This window comes from Limulus polyphemus, unplaced genomic scaffold (genome assembly GCF_000517525.1).
Source record: "Limulus polyphemus unplaced genomic scaffold, Limulus_polyphemus-2.1.2 Scaffold1196, whole genome shotgun sequence".
NCBI lineage: Eukaryota > Metazoa > Arthropoda > Merostomata > Xiphosura > Limulidae > Limulus > Limulus polyphemus.
In genome coordinates, this window is record NW_013666806.1 from 261,918 (window position 1) to 271,266 (window position 9,349).

Sequence of the window (9,349 nt, forward strand, 5' to 3'; positions counted from 1 at the left end):
TATATACACTTACTTCTATATATGACATGAATAACCAATCACAAGCTCAGAATGTCCCCCTATTGGTTTTCTCAACCTTTCTAACATACCTAGCTCCATTTCTTTCTGTCAAACCAAGATTTCAATGAGGTAGGTTGTGTCTTTAGTCTGCTCAAAATTTCATATTCTTTTAGACCAAAATACAGCTTAGTTACTAAGCTAGATAAATTATAATAGAATTCTATGGTATTAATGTAGTAATTTATGATTTTTTAGTTATTCAAAAGTATATATAAAACCTAAAAAAAATATTTTGTTTCATATCCTCCACATGAAAATTTTTTAAAGGCTTGGTAATCTACATCAAGCAGCAACCGAGTACAAAGGTCATAACTAGAAAATAATTATTTGCTTTACTTCTTTATTTACTGTTCTATGTTTTAGGAAAAAATAACTAAGAACTTATTTCAAAATTGCAATAATCTATATACATATATAATAGTATAATAATTGAAATGTGACTATTTTACAAAATACTAGTCAGCTAAAACACAGCCAAGACAAGTTACTTTGTACAAACCAAAGGTCACCCTTAGGTGACGAGTGCATGTGAGCCGAGTCGATTGTAACTTCTGTATTGTTAGCCAGGCATGGATGAAAGGTCAATATAATAAAAATAATAAATATATATAAATGTATAATGTTATCAGATTTAAGCTATTTCATCTAAACATTTATGCTTTCGTGTTATAATTTGTGTTTATTCCAAAATGAAAGAGGCATAGTTTATGTTTATTTCCTAATTTTTTATGGTGGTTGCGAGATCAGTCAAATTTACCAAACCCATACAGAGATTAATTACTGAAAATAACAGACAAAATATAAAGTTTCTTCTTAAGAAATGTTTGATAACTATCTGGACATTATAAAGACTTCACATGTGAAATTTCAAAATTTTCTGATGCATAAAATATTTTTAATCCTAAAATGAATATTACTTTGCATGATAGATAGGCAAGATATTAAAAGAAAAAAAAAGGCATGAGAGAAACATTGCTTTACAAACCTCAAGAATTAATAAAAAAAAAAGTAGATATTTTGCATATGAAAACATTGTAATGTTTGCTGATAAACTTCCAACTTTGGTTAACATTCGCTTACTCATTTATAATGATGACAAAACCTTGTCAAAACATTGTACATTTGCTTTTATGTTAAACTTGTATTAAAGTTTTTTTCATTACCCAGTCAAGCCGCCTCCAAGCATTATTAATCCCAAAGTGGGTTCCTAGTCATCAAATTATCTTGGCTTTGGTTTTCTTGTTTCTATTCAACTTAGTCTCAGTATCCCTGTGACAGTCTACACAAGGTCAAATTCCAACCATGAGTTTCATATTACAGTTGAAAACATTCCAAGGAAAAGCTTATATCATTCACCTCCTCTGATAAAAGACATAACCACTTTCCAAGTTAACCCTACCATAATGACCTACTTACACAAGTAGGTGACGTAACTCTCATTAAATGTCTTTCCAAAAACCAAACTAGTAGAAGAAATTGCTTGAAATTTGATAAGAAATTTAGTTTTCAGAAATATATTTGATTTTTGTTTTCTACTATTTTTAACAAAAATTTATTTCATGTAGCTATTTGCACTCAGGCTCTAAATAGTTCACCTGAATGGTGATTTTTATATGAAATATAAAAATACTATTTTTTATCTTACAGTTTTCACATTTCATTTGCATAATCTCTAGAACTTCATAAATGAATATCAAAGGTTTTTTTAAGGTAAATGTTTATATCTTATTTTCCATTTTCTCTACCATATCACTAACTCTAGATATCATCATCAACATTCATTCCAATGAAATGTTTACAATTAGGAAATAGAAATATGTACATACCTTTTAACTCTGTTAAATAATCTTAAAATATCTTCATTGGGTCATATGTGTAGCTTCACATATTTACCTTTTCACATAGTTCAGTATTAATGTTTTATTTTCCTTTCCAATTCTTTAACTTTTATGATTTACGACGAAATGTCACCTGGTGCCCATGGGCCACCATAAAGTTATGATCCACAGTTTCTCCTTATCCAATGGCAATATGGCTTATGCATGTCTATCTTTTCTAAGCCTTCCTCAGCAAGAGGACGTGTTAACTTTTAAAAAAATAATTAAACCTTTCAAGTATGATTTCTAAAACACAAGTAATACATAATTAACTAAAATATAAAAGTAAGACCTAAATACAATTTAACTGTCAATATAACTATAGCATATTTAGGTACGAGACCACCATTAGTGCTACAGTCGATCAAGCAGACAACAATTAAGTTAACCATTCATGGATGATAGTATAAGCTGAGCTCTAAAGACTATATACACTTATGTCATCTAACTTTATGTACATTGTAAATCTCACGGCAAAGTATATAAGGTGGGCGTGGCATCCTTCAAGGGTCGGCAGAATTTATTACTCTTTTATAGTAACTGCAGCTGAAAGACTTTGTATCTTACATGTCAATAGTTCAAATAGACGTATATTACCATCTAGACACTCTTACAGTACTGCTCATATACAGGACTAAGCATCTGTGTTTCAAGATAGCCCCTGCAATAGTCGAGTTTTCAAAGCATGTGGATCATGTGACTAGAAAACAGTTTAAGCATTTTTTACACATTTCTTTTGAAACAAAGAAAGTAAAACTTAGATAACATAAAAATTCAAATTATAACATACATAGATTGTAAAGTGGTTTAATCAAATTTTGAAAGTAACTCAGTAACATGAGTAGAAAGGAATTTAAATGATATCATTACAATAGGGTTAATTTGTTGCTACGCAACAGTCTTTTCTAAACTTGAATGGCATGCTTATAACCAATAGAAAGAGTAGATTTCCCATGCATTATCTAAAATCTCACATGATGTAAACTTGACTATGAAGGCATACAATTGCTAAGTACATTGTTGGAGATCATTGTATCTAGCACTTGGCTATTTTTTCTTGCCTTATACATATTAGTTTAATAGACAGTTAAATTACACATAGGTCCTACTTTTATATTTTAGTTAATTATGTATTATTTGTGTATTAAAATTCATGTTTGAAGGGTTTAGTGATTTTCTAAATATATGTAAGCTTTGCATCACCCAACTGATGATAACGTTATATCGCTTGAAATGTTTCAACATAACTAACAGGAGAAAAAGAATTGGAAAGGAAAATAAAATAAAGCACCAAAAATAAAATATAAGTGAAAAGGTAAAGATACGAAATTACGCAAATGATCCAAAGAAGATATTCTAAGATTATTCAAAGAAAAAGAAATAAAAGGTATGTATATATTTACATATCTTAATTTTAAACATTTCACTGCACTGTATGTTCATGATAACAGCTATGGTTTGTAATATGGTAGCAAAATTAGAAAATAAAATATAAACATTTAAAAAACTTCTGATATTCATTTTGAAAGTTCTGAAGATTATGCAAGTAAAATGTGAGAATTACAAGATAAAAAATAGTATTTTAATACTTAACATAAAAATCACCTTGCAGGTGAACTATTCAGAGTCTGAGTGCAAACAACTACATTAAATATTCTATTTTGCTGAAATATTTTTAAGAAAGTTTTTATCAAATTTTAAACAACTTCATTCACTAGTTTTATGTTTGAAATGAAATATGACAAGAGCGACATTACCCATGCACAAATCTCATAGCTGGGAGTCATAGGGCACTGGTTTTCACCCAGTAATCTCCTCAAGGTTTTTCTATTAATAATGCACAATTCAATTATTTTAGCAGCATCTGCTTTTCCTTCACTTGATACTTGTATTCCAAAAGATACTCATAATGCAATGACAACTAAATGCTAAACCCATAATTTACAATTTCCTTATGATTTTTAGGCCTACACAGAATTAAAGGGAATATAAGCCTAAAAGTTCTAAATGTAAAATATGTCCAGTCTAAATTTAAAAATACTCAAAGTAAAACCAATAATTCTGAGGTTAATACCCACAAGTTAAAATGTTTTAGTTATACCTTTTGTAAAGGTCCAAGAAGCTTAAGAGTAATCGCAGCCAGGTCTATTCTAAAATTTGAACTTTAAATAAATCCTATGATAAAAACAATTAAGCTTCCAAGTCTTTTTGCCTAAATCTAAACAGTGTTATATTTAGACATACTACTCCCTTTATTTAATGTGAATTTTTTCAAAACTTTTTTGAATACAGGTATATATATATATATATATAATTTTTTTTTTTTTTTAACTACAGAACTTCAGCCAAGGAAGTAGCTAAGTTCCTTTTGCCTTAGTTATCTATTGTTCTGGGTTATTCACCTATGATATTACATGTACCTTCTTGTAGGAAAGATTTCCATAAAGGTGAACTGACTCTGAAAATAGACATTGATATTTTTCACTGGCAGGTCAAGTGATACCTTGGGTGTACAAACCTACCTTAGTGTTCAATGGGGATGGCCAACAGTGGCATGGTTAATGCCCTGGGAAAATTATGGCTTTATTGTTTGGTGTACATATTTTTTTTGGTCTGGAACAGTTTCTTCACTACCTATCAGTAGATATTTCTGTGCATTTAAATAAAGATTGTTTCATTCAATTTTCTTTGTGTCCTGTCTCTTTCTTTTCTCACAATTCAATCAAAAGTCAGAGAGTACAATTTAACTCTGCATAACGTTTTCTTTCAAATCTTCCATTATTCTGTGGAACTTACCCTACTATAATAGAATTTAGTGCAATTTAACATTGTCTTTCAAAACACTATTCTTTCAATGTGAACTATTTTTGTAGATTAGTCCTCCAAGATTTCTTTCTCATGTGTCACTTTGAACAAGGAAGGTGCTGCCCATTTCAACTTTGTTTGTTCCTCATAAAGATACTGTCTAAATCTATAAAAGGATCTGGTTATAATTCATGCATTTATATAAGTGTCACAAGGATCACATAGTCTTAAGTGTGTGTGTGTGTGTGGCTGATTTGGTCACCTATGCATATTGAACATGGCCATGCATTAAATATTTAACTCTAAATTTAAATTATATTTAAAAATAAATATGTTAAAGTACACATCAATTAATAACACTGTACTTACATCTATACATTGCTAGATGAATGCACATAACAGTAATATTTACCTGAGTGCGGTATTGTCGGACCAAAATAATTTTTCCTTCAGCACCCTTACTTTCTTCCTTCTGTTCAATACTGCTTATTATTCTCCATGAAGCTCTTCGAGCACCAATAACGTTCTTGTATGCAACCGACAAAAGGTTTCTTTCTTCAACTGTAAGTTCAACATCCAAGGAAGCCATCTTCTTCATTGCTTCCACCATTTCTAACATGAATTGGAAAAAATACTTTAAGTTACAATACAATTTATTTATAATTCAATTTTATGCTTTTGCAGTATATTCAAGTGAAACTGAATTAATTTTAAAACTATATCAGATAGGTCCACTAAATAATAGGAGATTTGATCAAGATCTTGATTACGTAGTGGTACAAAATCTCCTACCGAGCCAATGTAAGGTAAAGTAATGATACTAGAAAAAAGTTATACACAAATTAACAATTTTTATTATACACCAAACTAGTGGTTCTCAAACTTTTTCATCCATGGACCACCTACCAGTCCTAATCCAACTGCTTTAATTTGTCAACTATAAAAAAAAACCTCATCACAATCAATGACACTACTCTTGATAAGACTTGCATTTTAGACCAGCCCACAGACCACACTTTGAGAACCACTGCACTAAAACAAAAACACTGTAAGTACACTTACAGTTTACTTCAGTGGCTCTTCAGGTGATAGAGGTTATGACCCAATGTATGTTGTAATGAGTATGACCAGTCACGTGGGTAGTGCATGTCATGCTGAGTTAATGTAAGTTTTTTTTGAAACTAAGGAACCTTGGATTTAAGAGTCTGGTGTGCAACATCATTGAAGATAGCCTAGTTGAACTTAGTTGTCAGTAGATGGTCTAGTGATCCAGTGAAAGTGATGGTCCAATTTAAGGTAACTGCTATCAACGTTCTTACACACCATCACAGTGAGTAATGTTCTAGCCAGCAGAAACAATTACCTATTCTGACAACAACAAAGGAACAAAATAACTCAAAACAAGATCATCATACTGGTTTTTCAACCACATGTTAGATGAAATCTGCACATGTTCAGAACAAAGAAAAATTCACAATAATCATTATAATACTACAACAAGGTAAAAACCCATTGTACAGCAAAACCTCAAAATCTAAATACATTTGAATAAAGTTGTTTTTATGGATTATTGAGACTTCTTATAGTCAAAGCACTTTGAACATAATGGACACTAAAATAGAACGTGGTTTTGATTGACAAATATACGGATGCACACCAGTAATGATCATAAACTAGTACCCACTGTGAGTGCAGGTGTCACGTTTTCTAAAGCACATTTTCGAGATAAAATCTCGTTCACATGACATCAAGTTTGCAATATAAGCATACAAGGTCTCGTACATGCCAGCAAGCATTGAGAGACTACAAAATGGCGGCGCTATGTCGCCGAATGTAAACAAACCGTGCGATTGCATAAACGCTTATCTATGGCATGGAACACCAAAATCCGATAAATAATTTTAAAAAATGTGTTTCTCCGGAAGAAAACCGGAGGTTTTCAGGATTTTTTTAGAAGTATACGAATTTCCGGAAGACTTTCATCATTAATCAAGTTAACCACTCAAATCTAAACAGGCATTTATTTAAATTACTCAGACCTACTGGTGCACTATCACTTACGATGTAATGCAGTAACAACACTCTGTCCATGTTGTGTTAAAGGAACAGTACATGAAATAAAGCTGGACAAATCCATTGATTGTTTACAAGGGTCAATTAATCACAATTTCAATTAACCCTACCAACACAGGTTGGGTGTGATCTACCCAACTCGTAACCATGAGAGTAATTGTACTATAATTTTTTATAATGCAAGTGTATCTTTACAAAATTTTGAAGATTATTAGTAAACATAACAAGAATTTCATACACAAAATATCAGATTTGTAAAATAACTCTTATAATTTTTTTTTAATTAAAGATTTGATCATGAATTTTTTTTTCAGAATGTTAACTATCCAATGTGTAAAGTAATTTTCATTTTAGGATTAAAAATGCTTTTCTTTATCTGAAAATTGTTAAGTTTTGTTTGCTTAATCTCTATATCCTTCTCGGTAATCATCAAATGTTTTTTTTGAATAAAACTTTACACCTAATCTGTTATTTAATCAATGCTAGCTCTATATTGTGTTTATATATTTGACTAACATTTTAACCATCATGAAAATTAGAAAATAAATCTAAATTACCTTTTTTTTAGAATAACTGCAAATTGCAACAGAAAACCACAAATGTATATTCTAAGTAGCTTAAATCTCATAACAGTATACATATATTTATATCTATTAATTTTTTGTTTTATTGATCTTTGAACCATGTTTGACTAAAAATACCCCAACACAAGTTGAAAATTACAGGGTGTATGTGCAGCTCATAATACCATATCGTGAATAGCGTAACACACATGATGCTGGCATGTATACCCCCTGAAGCCAGACCAGACTGTCTTCAGGTGAAACCATCATTTACTCCATACATGAAGATGCAGACCACGACCACACCCAAGGAGTCGTGCTACTACTGGCGTCAGACGCTACAAGGGCATTGATGGCATGGGAACCCGTCTCAGCAAGACTTAACTCCAAGGGCAGGAAGATAACCATCATCCAATGCTATGCACCAACCAACGCGGCAGATGAAGAAGAAAAAGAAGACTTTTACAGTTCCTTGCAGTCCCTTTTCGACCGGACTCCAAGAAGAGACATGAAGATCGTGATGGGCGATTTGAATGCTAAGGTGGGAGACGACAACACAGACAGAGAACTCATCATGGGTAGACATGGCGTAGGCACCTGCAACAAGAACGGAGAGCTGTTTACAGACTGCTGTTCTTTCAACGACCTAGTCATAGGTGGTACCATCTATCCTCACAGGAAGATCCACATGAACACTTGGACATCACCAAATGGGAAGACGAACAACCAGATAGACCACTTCACCATTGACAGCAAGTGGAGACGAAGTCTGCTGGATGTCAGAGCAAGGCGCAGCGCTGATGCAGCCTCAGACCATCAGTTGCTTGTGGCAACACTGAAGACCAAGCTGAGATCCTCCTGTGACTCTTCAGGCAGACCACACCATAAATTTAACATTCAGTTTTTGAAAGATGGCAAGAAAAAAGAAGAGTTGTTGAAGTCAGAAACAGATTTGAGGTGCTAACAGATCTGGTAGAAAAGACAATAGAGAACCACTGGGCTGAATTACAGAAGACCTGGAAGACTGCTTGTACCAAGGTACTGGGGAAGAGGCAGAGGGAGCAGAAGGAGTGGATGTCGAAAGAAACATGGGAGAAGACAGAGAGGAGGAGAAGAAAACTGAAGCAGAAGATTAATAGATGTCAGGACCAACAAGTGAAGGGAGACTTAAAAGCAGAGTACTGGGAACAAACCGAGAAGTGAAAAGAAGTGCAAGACACGACAAGAGACAATACATACAAGGTTTGACAGAGGAGGCAGAAGCTACAGCTAGTCAGAAGAACATGAAGAGACACTATGAAATCACACGTGCCTTGTCAAGGAAGAGCTTCAACCCAAGTAAGCCAGTCAAAGACAAACAGGGAAGAAGCATCACAAGCGATGTAGAACAGAGAGCACGGTGAGTAGAGCATTTTGAGGAGATTCTGAACCGACTACCACCACCAGCTTCTCCTGACATACCACCAGAAGAGGAGCCCCTAAGTGTCAACACCAACCCACCAACCAAGGCAGAGATCATCAAAGCCATCAAGTCCTTGAAGAACGGCAATGCAGCAGGTCCTGATGGCATCCCGCCAGAAGTTCTCAAGACAGACGCGGCAGCAGCAGCAGAGACACTACATTCTCTCCTGCAGAAGATTTGGGAGCAGGAGCAAGTGGCCATTGACTGGAAGCTTGGGTACCTAGTGAAGCTGCCCAAGAAAGGAGACCTTTCCCAGTGCGGCAACTGGCGAGGAATCATGCTGCTGTCCATCCCCAGCAAGGTGCTGACTAAAATCATCCTGGAGAGACTGAAAGAGGTGCTAGACAAAAGACTGAGATCAGAGCAGGCAGGATTTAGACAAGATAAATCGTTTACAGACCACATCGCCACTCTGCGCATCATCATCGATTGGCAGTCTCCTCTGTATACGACCTTTGTTGACTTTGAAAAAGCCTTCGACAGCATCGACAGGGAAACCATCTGGAAGC

At 33.8% G+C, this 9,349-nt stretch overlaps 1 protein-coding gene across 1 annotated transcript in view; it reads right to left on the reverse strand.

Annotated features, from left to right (window-relative positions):
• Positions 1 to 9,349, reverse strand: part of LOC106462550 (14-3-3 protein epsilon) — a 67,086-nt gene that overhangs the window by 36,966 nt on the left and 20,771 nt on the right. Inside the window, exon 2 of the mRNA XM_013922486.2 lies at positions 5,155 to 5,354. Coding sequence (XP_013777940.1) covers positions 5,155 to 5,354 — 200 coding nt within the window. The remainder of the gene's footprint in view (positions 1 to 5,154; positions 5,355 to 9,349) is intronic.